At 51.8% G+C, this 19,966-nt stretch overlaps 1 protein-coding gene across 14 annotated transcripts in view; it reads left to right on the top strand.

The window, feature by feature from the left end:
- The window catches only part of Cacna1g (calcium voltage-gated channel subunit alpha1 G), a 68,041-nt gene that overhangs the window by 29,206 nt on the left and 18,869 nt on the right, over positions 1-19,966 (top strand). For 7 of the 14 annotated variants that reach the window (XM_008767986.4, XM_008767987.4, XM_008767985.4 and 4 more), the window contains exons 10-23: positions 2,287-2,438; positions 3,123-3,308; positions 3,401-3,515; positions 3,596-3,751; positions 6,739-6,807; positions 8,410-8,494; positions 8,574-8,770; positions 13,384-13,815; positions 14,710-14,810; positions 14,925-15,048; positions 16,786-16,854; positions 17,034-17,218; positions 18,119-18,245; positions 19,784-19,909. In XM_008767986.4, the coding sequence (XP_008766208.2) occupies positions 2,287-2,438; positions 3,123-3,308; positions 3,401-3,515; positions 3,596-3,751; positions 6,739-6,807; positions 8,410-8,494; positions 8,574-8,770; positions 13,384-13,815; positions 14,710-14,810; positions 14,925-15,048; positions 16,786-16,854; positions 17,034-17,218; positions 18,119-18,245; positions 19,784-19,909 (2,124 nt within the window). The remainder of the gene's footprint in view (positions 1-2,286; positions 2,439-3,122; positions 3,309-3,400; positions 3,516-3,595; positions 3,752-6,738; positions 6,808-8,409; positions 8,495-8,573; positions 8,771-13,383; positions 13,816-14,709; positions 14,811-14,924; positions 15,049-16,785; positions 16,855-17,033; positions 17,219-18,118; positions 18,246-19,783; positions 19,910-19,966) is intronic. The other 7 variants (XM_017597189.3, XM_008767988.4, XM_008768000.4 and 4 more) reach the window with 1 other exon arrangement.

Genomic DNA, 19,966 nt, shown 5'->3' with positions numbered 1-19,966 from the left:
TCAATTCGTATATTTGCTGTGGCATTGCAAATGGGTCTCATGTTACTTTCAGGCCGGCTCATGTTTACACACAAGTCCACAAGTCTCTAGGAGGTGCGTCACGTGCGCAGCCCACCAGATGTCTGGATCCATGGGTCCCTTCCTGTCTCCGTGGGTTTGATCTGAATCCCCACTGCTTACTGTTATTGGAGCTGGGGTGATGCGAAATTGGGCTCCTTCTCTGACTCTTCCTGCCCTCTGCCTTAGAGTACATTCCGACTTCCCCTTAGCTTTTTCTGCTCCCCTGTAGCAGAGGCAGAGGAAGGTTTTTAGGTAAGTGGCAGGTGAAGCCACTAAGAGCCACCTGTGAGGCACTGCAGCAGTATGTTCAGAGTCCAGGGTGGAAGGCTGGGAAAGGGAGCTTCGTAAGTAGGGCAGGCTCACTTGGGAACTGGATTTTGGAGTGCAGAGTAGGGTCAGAGGAGATCTGAGCCCTGGGCTTTATCTGCACTTACAATGGCCTCTTCCCTGCCTTCTGCACTGTGCCAATACTGGAGGGCTAAAGGTCCTGTCTCAGTGTGGCCCTATTAACTAGATCTGGTAGTAGCATCCTCTTGTGCCTCCACTCAGAGCTTGTGAATCAGACACTTGCTCAAGATCCGCCAGGGCAATAGAGAGCCAAAAGACTCCCCCGATAGCTGCTTAGCTGGCTCTCAGACCCTCGGACTTGCCTTTAGGAAGAACCCCATCATGGGCTGGAAAGTGTATCTACTGCAATTCTCTCCCCCCAAGTCCCAGCCCGCTAGAGAGAGGCCCTTTCCTTCTAGCTCTCTAACCTCCTCCCTCCCCTACCCAAGCCGGTCACACAGATGGGACCATTAAGATACGTTTGATTGCTCCCAAGACCTGGCTTCATGTTGGACAGCCAGACGAGTCATCTGGGTAAACAGGAGGAGGTGTCTGTCTGATGGAACAAGAGCCTCACTCGTTTGGCTGTTTCTTTTAACCCAGCTTCTCGGGCAGCTACACTGTACCTTCCAGGTTGCCGTTTGCCTGTTGGGTGGGCAGTGCCTCCAAGCTAATCATATCCCTCCATACCTGTACTCCAGCCCTCAGCCAGGCCACGCATCTCCCTCCTCCCCCAGCCAGAATGACAGCTCGTCTTTCTTATCCCTCCCTCCCTCTCCAGGGCTCTCCTGGGAGGCCCATTCACCCTTCGGAGCTCATTACAAGTGCTAGCTCTCTACAGCCTTTCTCGGCATCGGTCCCCCCCCTCATCTTCTTGTCCCGAGCTTCCACATTTTCTATCTGGATCATTTATTTTGGCACCAAGGCAGGTTCTAAGGTCCCTTGTGGTTATTCAGCTGTTTAGTGAGTATACAACTTGTTTCTAGCTAGACACAGGGCTCCTGGGAGGCGTATTTTTACAGCTCTTTCAATGCCTGGTACACTGCTAGGCCTACAACGGGCACTTCGTACTGGAGGGAGGACACTAGTGGGCTGGAACAAACAGACGAGATGGCTTTTGTCATCTGTTCCTCTGAGGGCCTCGCTAGCATGCATCCCTGCTCCCATCCCAGACCTTGGGTAGGAACATAAAAGGAATTACCTCCGGTGTTTTACAGTTGGCCAGAGAAGTTGGGAGTCTTACTGAAGGTCACAGAATGAGTGGCAGGGCGGGCTGAGGATTAGCCCAGATACCAGCAGGCACAAGCTGCAGATGCATCCTCGTTCTGGGGCTTGCCCTCCTGCTTACTGACACATATGGGCCCAGGAGTGTGCGCATTTGCAATGTGTCTGGGAGAAAACAAGCACAGCCTTTGATGTTTGAAGCAGGTTGTCAGGTGCATGGAGTAGCTGTGGAGCTCATGGAGTAGCTGTGGAGCTCATAGAGTAGTTGTGGAGCACATGGAGTAGCTGTGGAGCACATCTGTATGTAGAGCCACAGGGCTGGGTGTGCACATAAAGCCTTGGCCAAAGCCCTCTGATGTCATTTAGTGTTACCTTGGTGACCTGGGCCTCAGTACAGGAACTGAAAAGTCTTAGACCTCCCAGGAGAAATAGCAGAACTTACACAGTAGCCCCTAAAGAAATCTGTACTCTCAGGACCTGAGATCCTGACTCACGAATGAGGCCTGTGGGGTCCGTGTGTCCCTTCCTCAGGATGGCTGTCTTTGAGTGCTTTCTTCCTCGATTCTCCCTAAGACTGCCATTTCTGCACCTCCTCTCCCTGGGGCCCCCGTGTTCAGGATGACTGGGATATAGGGCTTGGGTGAATCTGCTGCTACATACCCCACTGCCCTCTAGCCCGAGGAGCTCACCAACGCCCTGGAAATCAGCAACATCGTCTTCACCAGCCTCTTCGCCTTGGAGATGCTGCTGAAACTGCTTGTCTACGGTCCCTTTGGCTACATTAAGAATCCCTACAACATCTTTGATGGTGTCATTGTGGTCATCAGGTATGACTGCCCCTTCCTGCTTCTGTCTGAAAGAGTGCCAGCAGGGACGGCTTGGAGTGAGGGACGTGGCCTCAGTGCTTCATCCCTTTATCTTCTAATGGGCCTCCTCACCTTGCTCTCCTCAAGCCTGGACCCCTTCTCCATCTGCTTTCCCTGCATCTAGCTCTTGTCCTCAACCTTACCCAGGTCTGGGATGGATGAGGATTGGAGCTGGCTCTCAGGTGGAGTTGGACGAAGAGGTACAGATAGCTCCTTCCCCTCCTGCAGAGTGCTCGGAAACCAACTCAGACACCCAGCAACTTACTTTAGGGTTTCCAAGACCTGGAAAGAATTCCATCCCCCACCTCACCCCCCGGCCCAGGGCCAGAACTCCTTTATTGGTTTCTGGAATTGGCTTTAGATTTTATTAGAAGAGAACAAAGCAAATATTCCATAACTCCAAGCTCTAGCTATGGCAGGGTTTAGGGAGAGGGCTGCCTGCTGCCAGGATGCAATGATCTCTGACTGGGAGCGGAGGTCAAGCGAACTGGAGCTCTCGGTCACCTGGATTTTCAGCTCCTTTGAAGCCAGAAAGGCTTCTCCGAGCTAGGCTGGGCAGCTTGGTCTCAGATGTCACCAATGGGTCCTCAGAAAGGGAAGCCAGGGATAACGGGCGCAGGGACTCAGGCTGCCTGCCTCCCACAGTGTGTGGGAGATTGTGGGCCAGCAGGGAGGTGGCCTGTCGGTGCTGCGGACCTTCCGCCTGATGCGGGTGCTGAAGCTGGTGCGCTTCCTGCCGGCCCTGCAGCGCCAGCTCGTGGTGCTCATGAAGACCATGGACAACGTGGCCACCTTCTGCATGCTCCTCATGCTGTTCATCTTCATCTTCAGGTGAGCACACAGCTGGCCAGGACTGGGGTGGGGTCAGGGGCAGGATCACAGGACCCTGACCGACCCTGTCTGGGCCCTCCCTGTGTCTCCAGCATCCTGGGCATGCATCTCTTTGGTTGCAAGTTCGCATCTGAACGGGATGGGGACACGTTGCCAGACCGGAAGAATTTCGACTCCCTGCTCTGGGCCATCGTCACTGTCTTTCAGGTTTGAGGGTCACAGGGCAGGGGTGAGTCAGGGAGGGTAGATGTCTAGTCAAGTCCTGACTCCTGTCCCCCTGCCCGCAGATTCTGACTCAGGAAGACTGGAATAAAGTCCTCTACAACGGCATGGCCTCCACATCGTCTTGGGCTGCTCTTTACTTCATCGCCCTCATGACTTTTGGCAACTATGTGCTCTTTAACCTGCTGGTGGCCATTCTTGTGGAAGGCTTCCAGGCAGAGGTAACCCCCCTCCCTGTCTATTTCACCCTACTGAGGGATGCCTGCCTCTTCTTCCCTCTGCTGCTGACTATGGGGCCTGAAAGATCTTGCAGGCAGTAACCACTGGACAAAGCCAGGGTGGGCCTGGGGTGGGAGGTACTTGGCCTCATGAAACCCGTCATCAGAAAGCCATGTGGGCTATAAGTTGACAGCTTATATGACGCTCTTTCAGCCAGCTAGGCCCTTTCCTAGAAAGACATGCCGAATTTGGGGACCTATGTAGCTGGACCCTAGAGCATGGGTTTTAATGGGACATCTGGAGAGGACCCATCTGGGCTGAGGGATGTGGGAGGTTTATGCGCAAGTCATCTGAGAGCAGGCTGAGCCGATGAAGATGCCACCAGAGCCCCAGGCAGGGCTGAGCTGCCCAGGGTGAGAAATGAGCCCAATTAGCTGCAAGCATGGCAGAGATGAGCGTCCTATTTCCAGCCCAGACTCCGTCACCTCCGTCACAGGCAGCGTCATCAATTAATATTGATTCGCATTGATCCTGCCCCGGCTGTGCCAGGGCAACACTTTCTGTCCCCAAATCCTACCTCCTTCTCCTTCAGCTCTGCCTGCCTTCCCACCCAAGCTCCCGTCATCCCAGCACCTCACACAGGGCAGGTTGACCCAACCTAGAAATGCACCAGGTTGGGCCCAGAGAAGCTCTTGGTCCAGTTCTCGCTGGGTGACCCGGATGGAAACTCCCGCTGCGGCCTTGTCTATAAATACCCAGCACACGGTGGAAAAACAAAAATCTATTTTCTGACTCTTTCCCAGCCTTGTGAGGGAGGGCTGTTTCCCCTGGGCCCGGTTGGGCTGAGAGGGGGGTGGGTGTTGGGCACTAGTGGCTGCAGAGGAGTCTGCCCCTCGCTGGCCTCTCTCTGTTTCCATTTTAATTGTGTAGTTATCCATTATCACATTTCCTCCCTGCTGGGTGGTAGCAAGGGCTGCCGGAAGTGCATATGTGGTGGTGTGTGAGAGAGGCTTTAGTGATGGGTGGGTCCCTCTCGATGACAGAGGGTTGTTGGCACTCACCTTGCTGTAGGACACTTTTTTGAGGTTTCCCTCGGACCTGAAGAGTTGAGAGGTACCACAGGATTTTCCCAAGAGCCTCATGATCAGCACTTAGTTGCCGGCTGCCTGCTGGAATCAAGAGTTGAGTGGGGATGGGTCTCTCCACCCCTTCCAAAGGCAATTTATGGGAGCTGAGTTTACTCTCAGGCAAAAACAAATAATAAATAAATTCCTGAGGGAAGTGGAAAACACCTGAACCTATAATCCCTCTCTAGCTATCATGGTGGACCTAGCAGTGTCCCGTGTAGATAGACCCTTCCCAATAACCAGCTTTCACAAACACCTTGTTATATTGAGTGCCGCTGAGCTGTCCTGGTTGCTAGGCAGCAGCAATGTCTGAGTATGGGAATAGAGCTGCCAGGTCCTTCTGTCTGGCCTGGTCACCCTGGCCCTGCTGGGGGCCTGAGAGCTTTTCAGCATGGGAATGATTGACAAGGGCTTCACAGGAGATCCCTTCCTAACTCTTTATAGCGTAAGTGTCCTTGCTGGAGAGTGTCATCTAGGGCCTGGTGCCTTGAAGGGCTGGATTGCTTCAGGTATGGTGTGCAAGAGAGAAAGGATTTTAAGGTTAACCTTCCTCCATGGGGGGAGCTGAAGCTGTGGCCCTTAGGGGCTGGACCGGCCGCTCCACTGTCCTGTGTAGGGTGTTATTAGCTACCTGTCCTTACCATTGTGGGGTTTCAGTGAGCCCCGTGGTCGCGGTTGGGGTTGTGATGGCCTGAAATACTGTTTTGTTTCTATGAATAAGACAGCCCACCTCAGTGGATGAGGTAGCTGCCCCATTTTGGTGGACCTCAGCAGGAGACCTCAAGGGATAGCCCTCCTGTGGGTCTTAACCTCCTCCCAAGAGTGGGTAAGGGGGTGGCTTCGGGGCAGAACCTGCTTGGCTCCTGATTTCCTGATTCCCAGGGGGTAGTGCCCTGAATTCCTGTCTATTTGTCATCCGTGCACTTAATTAGATGAGCCAGCAGCAGGCCCTGTGTGTAGCCATTAATTGATACTAAGCAACATCATGGCCGCTATCCCACTGTTGCTTGTCATTTCACATCCGACTCTGGGTACATGCATCCACTCTGACTTGAATGGACTGAGCCGAGAGGGCTGAGAGGATTAGAACTGATGAGGCTCTGTTCCTCATCGAGGCCCTGTCCCCAGCTTTACTCACTTCCCCTTGCTACCTTCTCTACCATGCCTTACTTACCCTTGCTGCCCCTTCCCACACAAATACCTCAGGACAGCAAGAGGGGAGCTGTGTTCTCAGCTGGAGATGAAGGACACAGCCCACCGTCTCTGCCTCTGTACAGTGTGGGGCGGTTGCTTTAACTTCTGACTTCAGGGGCCTGCCCTGGAAGATGCTTGCAGTGGTGTCTTCTCCCACCCTGCAAGGAAGTGAGCTATGTTTCTAAGCAGTTTAAGGCTGGAAATGGTGGTGCACACCTAGAATCCCAGTGCTTAGAGGGCAGAGGTAAGAGGATCACTCACGAGTTCCATTCCAGTCTGAGCCGTGTTAGTGAGACCCTGCCTCACTAACAAGAAGTCAAGAGCTGTGGATGTAATACAATGGTAGGACACTTGCCTGGCACTGACAAGGCCATGGTTGTGATTCCTAGCTCCATGGAGAAGGTGTAGCAGTGACCACTCCTACAAGGACGACTGGAGGACTTGATCCTCCATGACCTTGTCTTACCTTTGTGGCTTTCGCCTTCACCCTTTGGATTCATTTGGGCCTGGGGGCCCCCCGAGGCTGAATTCTGGAAGGCTGTCCTGTCCCGCTCTCCCTACCCAGTGTCTCTCATCTCCTTTTCTTGTCTTCTTGGGACATTGCTGATCTTTGAAGGCGTGAGAGCCTGTGAAGAACAGCCCTCCCCTGCCTCCCCCTCTCCCTGTAGGAAATCGGCAAACGGGAAGATGCGAGTGGACAGTTAAGCTGTATTCAGCTGCCTGTCAACTCTCAGGGGGTAGGTATGCCATCACGAGTCAGCATGCCCCTGTGCCCAGTGCCCCCTCCACTCCGCCCGCCCCTGTGTCTCTGTGTTCCTGTTCATGCTCAGCTGTTGTGCAACCTGTGGTCGCCGTGGTGGTCATTGGTGTTGTGAGGTTTGCTTTGATTTTAAGTCCCTTCCCCCCCCCCGCCCCGCTTGAGGACACGGAAGGGAGGAGCTTCTTTGCCTCTGCCACATCAACCCACAGAGGGCACATTCCCATCTCTGCCAGGCCTGTAGATGGGCCAGAGAAGGAAGGGACTTAGAATCCTCTATGTGCACGTGTATGTGGGCACCACATGTGTGCCCGCCTGCATCCGGGTTCTGCAGGAGTCTGAAACATCCAGCCCGAGTGGAGTTAAGACCTGTGGTCGTAGAACATATTCCCTTTACTCCTTGCCCTGAGCCCTCATTGGAGACCCCCAAAGACACCTCAGCTCATTACAAGTCCTTGGAGGACATAAGGACATAGCTCTTGTCAGAATGTAAACACACTTCAAATGTACCTCTGAGTGTCTGACCACCGGTCCTTGAATCAAATCCTGCCAGCCATATCAGAGCATGTCCCCCCTTTTGGTCCCTCATGCCAAACCTGTCCTCTCTGTTTCCTGCACTGACACTAGAATTTGGGGCGAAGCCAGGCTTCCCATGGGACCCCATAGTACTGTGCATCTCTAGCAGTCCCCTGGAGATCCCACTTGATAATTAAAGACCTCGTTAGGGATGTAAACTGAGTTAATGAAAGTGATCCCCTGAGATGCCAATTATCCAATATTTATGCCCTTATCAAAAGTAGCAATCAAGTATTTTTTTAATAACTTCTTAAGGAGAAGTGTATAATTACTGGGAAACCTACTGACCTGCTAAGAAGGAAGTAAAAAAATCTATCCCAGAGACAAGAGAGAGAAGTAGAGATGGGGCCAGGAAGGAGCTGGGGTTTGGGGAAGGTGGAGGTCAGAGGTCAGAAGTCAGAGGTCAAGGGACTGAAGTGGCATCTTTGTACTAAGTTGCTCTGGCTTGAGAGAAAAGTAGAAATGGGGCCAGGAAGGAGCTGGGGTTTGGGGAAGGTGGAGGTCAGAGGTCAGAAGTCAGAGGTCAAGGGACTAAAGTGGCATCTTTGTACTAAGTTGCTCTGCCTTGGGTCTTCCTGTTTCCTTCACAGATCCATAAGTTTGAGGTTCAGGGAGGGACATTCTGAGGAGAAGGGAAAGGGCCTTGAGTAGGCTTTTAGAATTGAGGCTGCAGTGGCCATCTCACCCTGGTTTTAACCCCTCTGGCCACTGCTTCTTCCCTGAGCTAGTCTTGGTGCCAATCCAGCCAGGCTGCTTGTGCTGTGGGCCTGGGTTATCCACGGCCTTTCCTAAGGTTTGGCTGGTGGGAGGTAGAGGCATCAGCCATGGGAAGCCCCAGGCCCCCAGCCTGGGTGGTCTGGCCTGTCCCCATGCATGCCTCGTATTGTGGTTGCTGGTTCTTGTACTCTGTGTGTGGTATGTTTATGTGGAGAGAGGGAGACCTCAGTCCATGCTGGTGACACCTACCTGGCCAGGGTCCTAATGGCCCACTGTTCCCTGATCCTAGGGAGATGCCACCAAGTCTGAGTCAGAGCCTGATTTCTTTTCGCCCAGTGTGGATGGTGATGGGGACAGAAAGAAGCGCTTGGCCCGTGAGTAGTGGTCCTGAGGGTGCAGCCTCTGACCTTTGGACCAGCCCAGATGGACTCAGAATCTCCTTTCTTCTTTCAGTGGTGGCTTTGGGAGAACACGCGGAACTACGAAAGAGCCTTTTGCCACCCCTCATCATCCATACGGCTGCGACACCAATGTCACTACCCAAGAGCTCCAGCACAGGTGTGGGGGAAGCACTGGGCTCTGGCTCTCGACGTACCAGTAGCAGTGGGTCCGCTGAGCCTGGAGCTGCCCACCATGAGATGAAATCTCCGGTAAGGAAACTCACGCTGGTGCCCCATTGCAGGAGATTAGCAGCACAGCAGGATGAGGGGCTGAAGGTAGGCAGGTCCAAGGAGACAGCCCCTGGGACACAGGCTGGATGGAGCAGTCAGTGCTAGTGAAACAGATAGGTGACAGAAAGTCTTAGCCTTGGAGGTTAAAAACAAACAAAAAAGCATTCTAAACCAGCCTCTACTGTTCTCTTGACCTTGGACAGGATTTAGCCTTTCTAGACCTCTTCTATAGAGCAAGGGTGGGGCACACATTTCTCCTTTATATTTAATCAGACCCTAATTTAGCTCCTGGTACCAGGCTAGATTCTGCTGCAGGTATTGTGGACAGTAACTGGTCTTTACTGGCCCACGACTGTGGGAGAGGAGGTGTCATTGCGTCCATTTTACAGATGGGGACCTCAGTCGCAGATGACTGAATGAACACAGAGCTGACAGACCCAGCTCCTCCCGTGGGAGACTGGCCTGTGCTTGCATTGTCCTTACTTTTTATTTCCAACCGTCATCTTTAATTTGTTACTATTTTATCTGGCATTTTGAAAGAGTCTCACCACATAGCCCATGCTGGTTTTGAACGTGGGGTCCCTCTGCCTTAGTCTCCCAGAGTACTGGGATAAAAGATGTACACCACTCCTGAGCCAAGGCTTTATTTATTTTGGTTTTCTGAGACGGAGTCTCACTATGCAGCTCTGGCTGTCTGGAACTCACTATGTAGACCAGGTTGGCCTTGAAGTCACAGGGCTTGACCTGCCTCAGCCTCTGTGTGCTGGGATTAAAGTTGTGTGTCACTACCACATCAGCCAGCTAAGACGTTGCTTTTAGTGGACAAATTATTGTATATATTTATGTAGTAAAATGTGGTATTTGATGCCTGCAAATATGGAGCAAATAAGTAAATAAGCAAATTAGTGCATAAAGCACCTCATGTACTTTCTTTTATGTCATTATATTTAAAGTCTACTCTGTTTGCAAATTTGAAAAACATGTTAGGTGGGGGTGGGGGTGCAGGCCTTTAATCCCAGCATTCAGGGAGGCAGAGGCAGGTGGATCTTTGAGTTTGAAGCCAGCCTGGTCTACAGAGTGAGTTCCAGGACAGTCAGGGCTACACAGAAACCTGTCTCAAAAAAACAAACCGAAACAAAACAAAACAAACAAAAAGCCAAAACCAAAAACAAGGGGGTTGGGGATTTAGCTCAGTGGTAGAGCGCTTGCCTAGCAAACGCAAGGCCCTGAGTTCGGTCCCCAGCTCAAAAAAAAAAAAAAAAAAAAAAAAAAAAAAAAAAAAAAAAAAAAACCACCCCCACCCCAACATTAGGTCATTGCTGTTTGTAACCACCATGCTACTTTAGGTGTGCTCCTGTGCTCTGACTACTGACATTTCGCACCATTAGATCAATAGCCTCCCATTCTCAGCCTCCCAAGCTCCATGAATCACCATTCAGCTCTTCTATACATTCAGCCCTTCTGGAATCCAAATCATGTCATGGAGGGACCCTGCTTCTCTGTGCCTGGCTTGTTTTATTTAGTATCCTTTTCTTCAAGGTCACTCATGTCAGCAGTGATAGGATTTCCTTTTTTCCATTTTTTACTATTTGTATTTAAGTGTGTGTGTGTGTGTGTGTGTGTGTGTGTGTGTGTGTGTGTGTGTGTAAGACAGAGGTTAGTGGTGGATGCCTTTCTCTATTGTTCACCACCTTAACTTTTGAGATAGGGTCTCTGGCTGAAATTGGTGCTTACTGATGGTCTAGACTGGCTTGTCAGCAAACTTGGGGGGTAATTTTGTCCCCACCCCTGACCTCAGTGCTCGAGTTACAGGTATATACAACCATACCTGGCTATCAACGTCAGGCCCTCATCCTGTGTGGCAAGGATTTTACCACTGAGCCATCAACCTTCCTCTTTTTTTTTTTTTTTTTTTTGTTGTTGTTGTTGTTGTTCTTTTTTTCGGAGCTGGGGACCGAACCCAGGGCCTTGCGCTTCCTAGGTAAGCGCTCTACCACTGAGCTAAATCCCCAGCCCCAACCTTCCTCTTTTTTAAGGCTGAATGCTGTGTGTATGTTCCATGTGTTCTTTTTCTTAAAAAAATGTTTTTATTTCTATTTTTACTTATAAATATAAATATCTGAGTGCATGTGTGTGCAGCTTTGTGAGAGAGCGAGACAGAGAAGTAGAGAGACAGAGAGAGACATAGACTGAGAGAGAGTGAGAGCAAGCAAGAGAGAGATGGAGTGAGAAAGAGGAAAAGAGAGAGAGGGAGGGAAGGAGAGGAGAGAGAGGGAGAAAGAGAGAGTCAGAGAGAGACAGAGAGAAAAGCAGAGACAGAGAGACATAGAGAGAGTGAGAGCAAGCAAGAGAGAGATGGAGTGAGAAAGATGGAGAGGGAGGAAGGGAGGGGCGAGAGGGAGGAAAGGAGAGGGAGAGAGGGGGAGGGAGAAAGGGAGAGGGAGGGAGAGAGAAGGAGAGAGAGAGAGAGAGAGAGAGAGAGAGAGAGAGAGAGAGAGAGAGAGAGAACAGTGCCCCTAAGTTCAGAAGAACATGTAATATCCCTCCTGGAACCAGAGTTACAAGTAGTCGTGAGCTGCCCAATTCAGATGCTGAGAACTGAGCTTGGGTTCTTTAAGAGTATTGCAGGCTCTTAACCACTGAGCCGTCTGCGTAACCCCATTTTTAAAATCCGTTCAGTTGCTGGATACTTTGCTATTGTCACAGTGATGCAACAAGCACGAGCGTACATCTGTGTCTTTTGCATACTGATTTCAAGCCTTGTCTGTGTACCTAGTAGCAGGATTGCTGGACTAGATGGTCGTTCTATTTTTAGGGTTTTTTTAAAGATCTCCCCTATAGTTTTCCATGGTAGCTGTACTAATTTATATTCATGCCAACAGTGTGCAAATGTTCCCTTTTCTCCACTTGGACAATAGCTATCCCAACAGGTGTAAGCCATTTACTGTTTAAGTTGTATTTCAGGGGTTTGGAGATGGCTCAGTAGGCAAAGCGCTTGCCACACAAATATGAGGACCTGGATTTGAACCCATGATACACAGACAAGTGGACATGAGAGCATTTGTCTGTAATATCCCAGTTCCTGTGGTGCATGGGAGGCAGACACAGGAGAGTCGTGGACTTTCACAGGCTAGCTGGGTACACAGTGACAAAGAATGAATGATCCTATCTCAAGAGATGGTGGAAGTTGAGGATCAACACCTGAGGTGTACTATGACAAACACACACATACATTATACATACACACCCGTGCACACAGATCTCATACACACGCATATCATACATACACACCCATACACACAGATCTCATACACACACACATATACATACACACCCATACACACAGATCTCATACACACATACATATACATACCCGTGCACACAGATCTCATACACATGCATATCATAAATACACACCCTTACACACAGATCTCATACACACATATCATACATACACACCCATACACACAGATCTTATACACATACACATCATATGTACATATCCTTACACACGGATCTCATACACATACACATCATACATACACACCCATATACACAGATCTCATACATGCACACACACATATACATCATACATATATACACACCCTTACACATAGATCTCTCTCTTTCTATCTCTCTGTCTTGCTCTGTCTCTGTCTCTGTCTGTCTGTCTGTCTCTCTGTCTCTGTCTCTGTCTCTGTCTCTGTCTCTCTCTCTCTCTTTCACACACACACACACACACACACACACACACACACACACACACACGAAAGTGAGAAATAAACCTTTAGTACTTCCCGAAGATTAGCATTACTAAACATTTCCCATGTATTTGCTTGTGGTTTTTCTCTTCTTCTGAGCTATGTCTATTCATGTCCCATTTGCTTTTGTTGTTTTCTTTTCGAGGCAGAGTCTGGTGTTAGCTCAGGCTGGCATGAGCTCGGTGTGTAGCTAAGGATGACCTTGAACTCCTGGCCTTCCTGCTTCTGCTTCCCCCCACAGGCCGACACCATCACACCCTGCTTTCAATTGGATTGCTTTCTTCAGTGGTTCTCAGCCTTCCTGATGCTGCAACCCTTTAATTCAGCTCATGTGCTGACCCCCACGCGTAAAATTACTCTTTGATATTTCATAGGTCTATTCCTGCTACTGTTGTGAATCATAATGTAAATATCTGTGTTTTCCCGTGGCTTCAGGTGACCCTGTGAAAGGATCATTCGACCCCTGAAAGGGTTCAAACCCACAGGTTGAGAACCACTGGCTTTCTTGCTATTAAGCTGAGTTCTTTCTTGTTATTTTATATTGACTGTTGGTGATGCCAAGACTCATCTCACCAGCTAAATGAAGAACAAGTGATATTTCTGAATCTGCTTTAGAGATGAGAAAAACGGAGGCTCAGAGAGGCTTAGTAACTGGCCTCTAGCCACACAGTTTAGTAGGCTGAAGCCAGATCCAAATCGAGGCTCTGGATTCCAGACACACCCCCAGTTAGCATCTCTTCTCCAGGGAGGTTCACGGGATAGAGGTACCCATGAGAAATGAAAACCCTTGCAGCCTCCCCTGAGATCATTTCTCTTCTGCTCACCCTGCAGCCAAGTGCCCGCAGCTCCCCGCACAGTCCCTGGAGTGCGGCAAGCAGCTGGACCAGCAGGCGCTCCAGCAGGAACAGCCTGGGCCGGGCCCCCAGCCTAAAGCGGAGGAGCCCGAGCGGGGAGCGGAGGTCCCTGCTGTCTGGAGAGGGCCAGGAGAGTCAGGATGAGGAGGAAAGTTCAGAAGAGGACCGGGCCAGCCCAGCAGGCAGTGACCATCGCCACAGGGGTTCCTTGGAACGTGAGGCCAAGAGTTCCTTTGACCTGCCTGACACTCTGCAGGTGCCGGGGCTGCACCGCACAGCCAGCGGCCGGAGCTCTGCCTCTGAGCACCAAGACTGTAATGGCAAGTCGGCTTCAGGGCGTTTGGCCCGCACCCTGAGGACTGATGACCCCCAACTGGATGGGGATGATGACAATGATGAGGGAAATCTGGTAAGATTCCCGTGGGGGCCCTGTGACCCCTCACCCCGGAACTTCAGAGAGGGCAGTATAAGGGAGTTGTCTCAAGGGATGTCCATCCTATAAACTGTCAAGCTGTCCTGGGAGCAGCCTGCCTCTCTCTCTCTCTCTCTCTCTCTCTCTCTCTCTCTCTCTCTCTCTCTCTCTCTCTCTCTCTCTCTCTCTCTCTCTCTCTTTCTCTGCCACCCTGCAGAGACTCAAGCCCTGGTGCTTGTGTCCTGGGCTGTGCTCTGCTGTCCTTGGTAGATATGAATGGTTTCAGGCAGATGTGTATGAATCTTTCATGGCCCTCCCCCTGTGACTCAGGAAGACCCATCACTCATCTTTCTAAAATGATGTCTCCCCTCCCCTCCTGTCCCCCTTTCTCATCTGAACCTCATCACAAGCCTTGACTTACAGCACGTCCTCAGCCACTTACTCCTCCCCCACCTCTTTCACCACCCCCCTTTGCCCTGAAAATAAGCACAAGGACAGGGACACAGGATGCAGGGTTAGCACTCACACAGGGTCCCTGTCTCCTCGGCCCAGGTGTATCTGAGCAGACAGCTGTGATGAGTACAATGTTTGATTATTGATGCAGTTTCCAAACCCAGCAGGGAGAGATGGGAAGAAAGGCAGGGAGCTGGGCTGGAGGCTGGATGGGAAGAACACAGAAGAGGGTAGAGGGAAGGGGCTGGGATGCAGGGCCAGAGGGCGGAGATGAAGGAGGACGGATGCTGGGGGGTTGGCGTGTAGAGAGCCAAGGGGTGACTTTAAAGGTAAAGGAAGGGGCTGGTCCTGAGCTTTGGAAGGAAGCTGCTCAGATAGAGACAGACTTTGAAGGCATGGGGGCCTGGTCCCACTAACCCCACAGTGTTCCTTCCATAGAGCAAAGGGGAACGCATACAAGCCTGGGTCAGATCCCGGCTTCCTGCCTGTTGCCGAGAGCGAGATTCCTGGTCGGCCTATATCTTTCCTCCTCAGTCAAGGTCTGTTCTGGTGCTATCAGGGGATGCTGGCGATGGGGTCCTAGTGCAAGGGAGCAGGGGACAGTCTGCGGTAGTCCCCCCTTCCCAGACTTTACCTCCCTATCCCTGGGGCAGGTTTCGTCTCCTGTGTCACCGGATCATCACCCACAAGATGTTTGACCATGTGGTCCTCGTCATCATCTTCCTCAACTGTATCACCATCGCTATGGAGCGCCCCAAAATTGACCCCCACAGCGCTGTGAGTCAGAATATAAACGCTTCTGTTGAGTTCTGCTGAGGGCCAGGTTCCTCCTGAGTTAGCACTCAGGACAAACCCTCAGGAGGTGAGAAGGCCCACACTGTCTCCAGTCTGCCTGAGGTCACACATCACAGACAAGGCAAAGGGACAAACAAGAGCTCCCTTTAGGTGTCCTGGCTCCATCTCTAAGATGCCTTCTGTGTCCCCTCCGGCCTCAGTTTCCCTTCTACTGACATAACATCTCAGACAGACACTTCATTATCTTCTTAGCTACATATATATTCCTCTGAGCCTTCCCGAGGTGAGGTTACACCTCAGATTGATCCTGTGTGGACTGAACAGTACTGGTTTCCTGTGTCTGGCCAGGAGTCTCAGTGTCACTGTGACTGGTATATTGCCAGGGTATGTAACACACACACACACACACACACACACACACACACACACACAGACAAGGTGGGGGGAGAGGCACATGCACACACATACAGAGAGAGAGAGAGAGGCACACACACACACACACAGAGACAGAGAGACAGAGACAGAGAGAGGCACACACACATACACACACACACACACACACACACTCATGCACACACCAAGGGTAATGCAGATCTGGGTGGAAGAATTGCTCTTTGCTCCTTGAGATCCTACCAAATCACAAACAACTAGTCTTTCGGGGAGCCTAGGAGGTTAGGAAGTATGTTGGTCATGTCTGCTTGGCTGTGAATCTTTCAGTGTGAGAACAGCATAGGCCAAAGGTTTTAGAATTAGACATTATTATTTAGTATTAGTATTCTTCCCCAGGGCCTCAGTTCTTTGGATGGACCCACCTGGTTCTAGGTACTGACTCTCCCAGCCTGACGTCAGAGCCCCTCCCACCAATAACAGTTCAGATTCTAGAAGGATATCAGGGATGGCCCTGTCTCCCCTCTTGGCACTCTGCACCAATGGCCTGGAGGTGGTCAGAGGTCCCCCCGCTCTTTGCTTTCCCCATCTTTATTTAGATGTCAGAGCTGCTGAGGCTGAGACATTAGGATGTCTCCCGATAGCTCAGGAGAAGTTGGAGAAAGCCTAACCATTGGAAGGGCCTACCTACCAGGACTTGGTGGGTGGGTAAGAGACAGCACTGGGGATCTCCTTCCTGGGCTGGTGTCCACCCCATACACCCTGACGTTGTCTCTCCACCTTTCCACTCAGGTTCTGTCTCCAACTTTGTCCCTCCATCCTCCTGTCCACACACACATGTCCGATATTGCTGACCACCCCTCAGGGATGACCTCAGCCCATAAGTACCAGGGCAATGGGTCGCCACGCTCAGCATAAATATGGTACCTGGGGTGGCACAGTCTGTCCCCGTGTCCCTCAGCCTGCCTACTGCACCATTTCTGGGGCTCACAGCAGGGAGGCAAGTGAGTTGGATAGAATGGCAGGCAGGTTGGAGATCAAGTTAAATCCTGCTCCAGTTTCAAGAAAGAAATCAAGGAACTGAGGACTCAGACAGCTACAACATATAGCAAAGGTTCATCTCCTCAGGGCGGGGGCAGAACTTTTCAAGTGAGGCCTGAGATGGTATTGTGAGAAGGGGGCTGAGGAGGGGTGGGGAACAGTAACTCTTTCTGTGTCAGGTATCTGAAGCTGTTTTGACATCATGCAGAGCAGGTCTGACCCGTGGATCAGCCTCTTTCTCTCTCTCTCTCTCTCTCTCTCTCTCTCTCTCTCTCTCTCTCTCTCTCTCAGGAGCGCATCTTCCTGACCCTCTCCAACTACATCTTCACGGCAGTCTTTCTAGCTGAAATGACAGTGAAGGTAATGGGCAAGGTGGGGGGATGGGAGTGGGGGGGACAATGGTTTGGAGCCTCTGACCTCCGATGGGGGTGGGGAAAATAGAACTGGTAGAGGGTAGGAAGGTTGGGCGGGGTGGAAGGCGAGTCTGGGGGACTGATGGGAGAGTGGCTAGTGCCAACGACAGTGGTGGTGGTCCCCAGGTGGTGGCACTGGGCTGGTGCTTTGGGGAGCAGGCCTACCTGCGCAGCAGCTGGAATGTGCTGGACGGCTTGCTGGTGCTCATCTCCGTCATCGACATCCTGGTCTCCATGGTCTCCGACAGCGGCACCAAGATCCTTGGCATGCTGAGGGTGCTGCGGCTGCTGCGGACCCTGCGTCCACTCAGGTGAGCTCCCCCGCCCCCACATGCCTTTGACAACCAACACCCTCAGAAGGGAACAAAATCCCCTGCATACCCTAGCTCCTGGCTATGACCTCATAGTTCCGTGATCCACTCCAGACAACATTCCTGCTCCGGTCATGTCCTTCCAAGTTGCACAGCCACTGTCAGCTCTGTGCACCCCTTTCCAGTGTGATACACTTTCCAGTCCGACTCTGCTCTGACTAGCTCTGTTGGGAGCACAACATAATGGCTCATAGGGCCCGTGTGGTCTCCAACGGAAGCTTTCCCATAGAGTCCCCTCAGGGTGATGTTCTTGCCTTCCTTGTGAATGACACATTCTCCTATTATCTTTCCTTACTTTCTGCACCCCTCGGGGATTACCCACTGCTATTAACACTTCTCCTAGCAGGGGATAGACCTTCTCTAGTCAGGCAGTCCCAGCCTCCTAACTCAGAATTTCTCCTGAGTAAGGATGATACCAAAATAATAGAGTTGCTTCTCGGTCTGGAAAGATCCATCTCCTCTTGCTTGTTCCTCCCGGCATGCCCCTACTACTGTCTCCTGGTTGTCACCACCCCCATCCTGTCACACTGTGTCCCTGGGTGATACCTCCCTTGTGTCGAGCCCTCTCCACTCCAAGCCTGATCAGGAAATACACTTGACAGCCTGAGAGAGGAGGGGGAAATGTAGGAGCTGCAAGTGCCTACTTGGAGACTACAGAAGGGGGAAAGTTCTCTCGGTGGGGACTCCATGAAAAGGGGGCTTTTCCGTGTGGAACGACAGCAAGCTAAGGTGGTGGGGGAGGGGCCAAGCAGGGCAAGGGCTAAGGGAGTGGGAGGGGCCTAGCTGGGCAAAGGCTATGGGCATGTCTGAATGTTCACCGTGGGTCCCTCTGCTCTCCAGGGTCATCAGCCGGGCCCAGGGACTGAAGCTGGTGGTAGAGACTCTGATGTCATCCCTCAAACCCATTGGCAACATTGTGGTCATTTGCTGTGCCTTCTTCATCATTTTTGGAATTCTCGGGGTGCAGGTGTGCGGGGGGGGGGGCGGGAATGGTTGCTGGGGATGTCTGAGAAAGACCTAGGAGACTCCTCTCTCTTCTGGGCCCCGGGTTAGGCTACTGCCACCTTGTTCCAGATAAAAATAAACAGTGAGTGTCCCTTCCCTCCAGGGCGTAGGCTTCAGACCCCTTTGCCTGCTTGGTGTTGGGGAATCTTTTCTAAGGGGCCCAGTTTTGCAGGCGCATCAGGTCCATTGGTAACTGCAGTCTGTTGTCCCTGTGCTTTGGCGCTGTGTACTTCATTACACATCTTGGTCTGCTCTGGGTTCTCCTCCCTTCTCTGCTTCTCTGAGTAGGGTGGGCTGAGTGCCAGGCCTGGGGATCCAGAGCCCAGACAGCTGGGCCAGGTTAACAGAGTGCTGGCAGGCAGGCAGGCGGGTGCAGACCCCAGACAAGGCAGGAAGTGGGGGCTGCCTGGGAAACCTGGCTTCTGGCCCAGCATAGGAACTTGGCTTTGGAGGAAAAAGAGCCGCAGCAGCCTGCAGGGTTCAGCAGACATCTCAAGGGACTGGGGAGCCCCTCGGGCCCATCTTCGTCTTCTAGTGTCCCCACTCCAGCTGCGGGGTAGACATCTGGCTGCCGGGCAGTGTGGGAACTCCTGGGTGGTTGCTGCTACTCTCTCACTCCCTCCTCCTCCTGCTTCTAGAATACCCACTATGCCCTGGGGAGGGGCTGTTCCCTGGTTTCCTAGAAATTCTCTAGCCTCAAGGACCAGGCTACATTTGCCAAAGCCGTGCAGAGCCTCTCTGCCCCACCCCCATCCCATATGTGGTCTAGTGCCCACCCCTTCCCCACTTCCCTTGGCTTGGGAGAGTGAGCCATTGTTGAATTCAATCCCATGGGTTTAGGTTTGTCCTAAATGGTTCCCTCACCCCCCCACCCCCCCACCTTCACCCCCACCCCGCTCCCAAATCCTCTTGTCCTTCAGATCCCTTCCCTACCACCCCCGCAGCAGTCATGGCCTGGTCTGTCCTGGAACAATAGTAAACATTCTAGACAGACCCATATTTAAGACCTTTTCTGCCAACTATGGCCTTAGTGAGTCTCTGAGTCTCAGTTTTTCTTTCTCTAAAGTGGGGCTTATAATCTTTGTGCCTCATAGTTATTATGAGAGTTAAATGCCTAGTTTGGTGTGGCCCTCAGACTTGAGCATCCATCAGAATCACTCAGGATCCTTGTTAAAAGACTGTGGAGCCCACACTCTAGCACATCTGTCTGACCCAGGAAGTTGGGGTAGGCTAAGGGAGCTTTGCTCTCGGACGATGTATTTGGACTTCTCTTCCCCACATCTGGAGCTTCCCTGACTAGGTAGAAGGGGAATGACGAACTCCCTCCTTCCAGCTTGTCTTCTCTGTGGGAACAGGAAGAGGGTACCTATAGCTGAGCTTCCTGTCAGGGTTTCTGGCTGACACCAGAGGTCAGCATCCTAGTCACCTCTCCAGACTCAGAGCTTGGCTGGGATTGGGAGCCCTGGGCTTACTCTCTGTCTCCCACATGTGTGTGCCCAGCTCTTCAAAGGGAAGTTCTTCGTGTGTCAGGGTGAGGACACCAGGAACATCACTAACAAATCCGACTGCGCTGAGGCCAGCTACCGATGGGTCCGGCACAAGTACAACTTTGACAACCTGGGCCAGGTGAGGGACATGTTTGGGACGGGGAGGAACTTAAAGGTGGGGACACACATACATCCC

This window comes from Rattus norvegicus, chromosome 10 (genome assembly GCF_036323735.1).
Source record: "Rattus norvegicus strain BN/NHsdMcwi chromosome 10, GRCr8, whole genome shotgun sequence".
NCBI lineage: Eukaryota > Metazoa > Chordata > Mammalia > Rodentia > Muridae > Rattus > Rattus norvegicus.
Note: the sequence above shows the minus strand (reverse complement) of the source record. Positions and strands in the feature narration are given on the sequence as shown.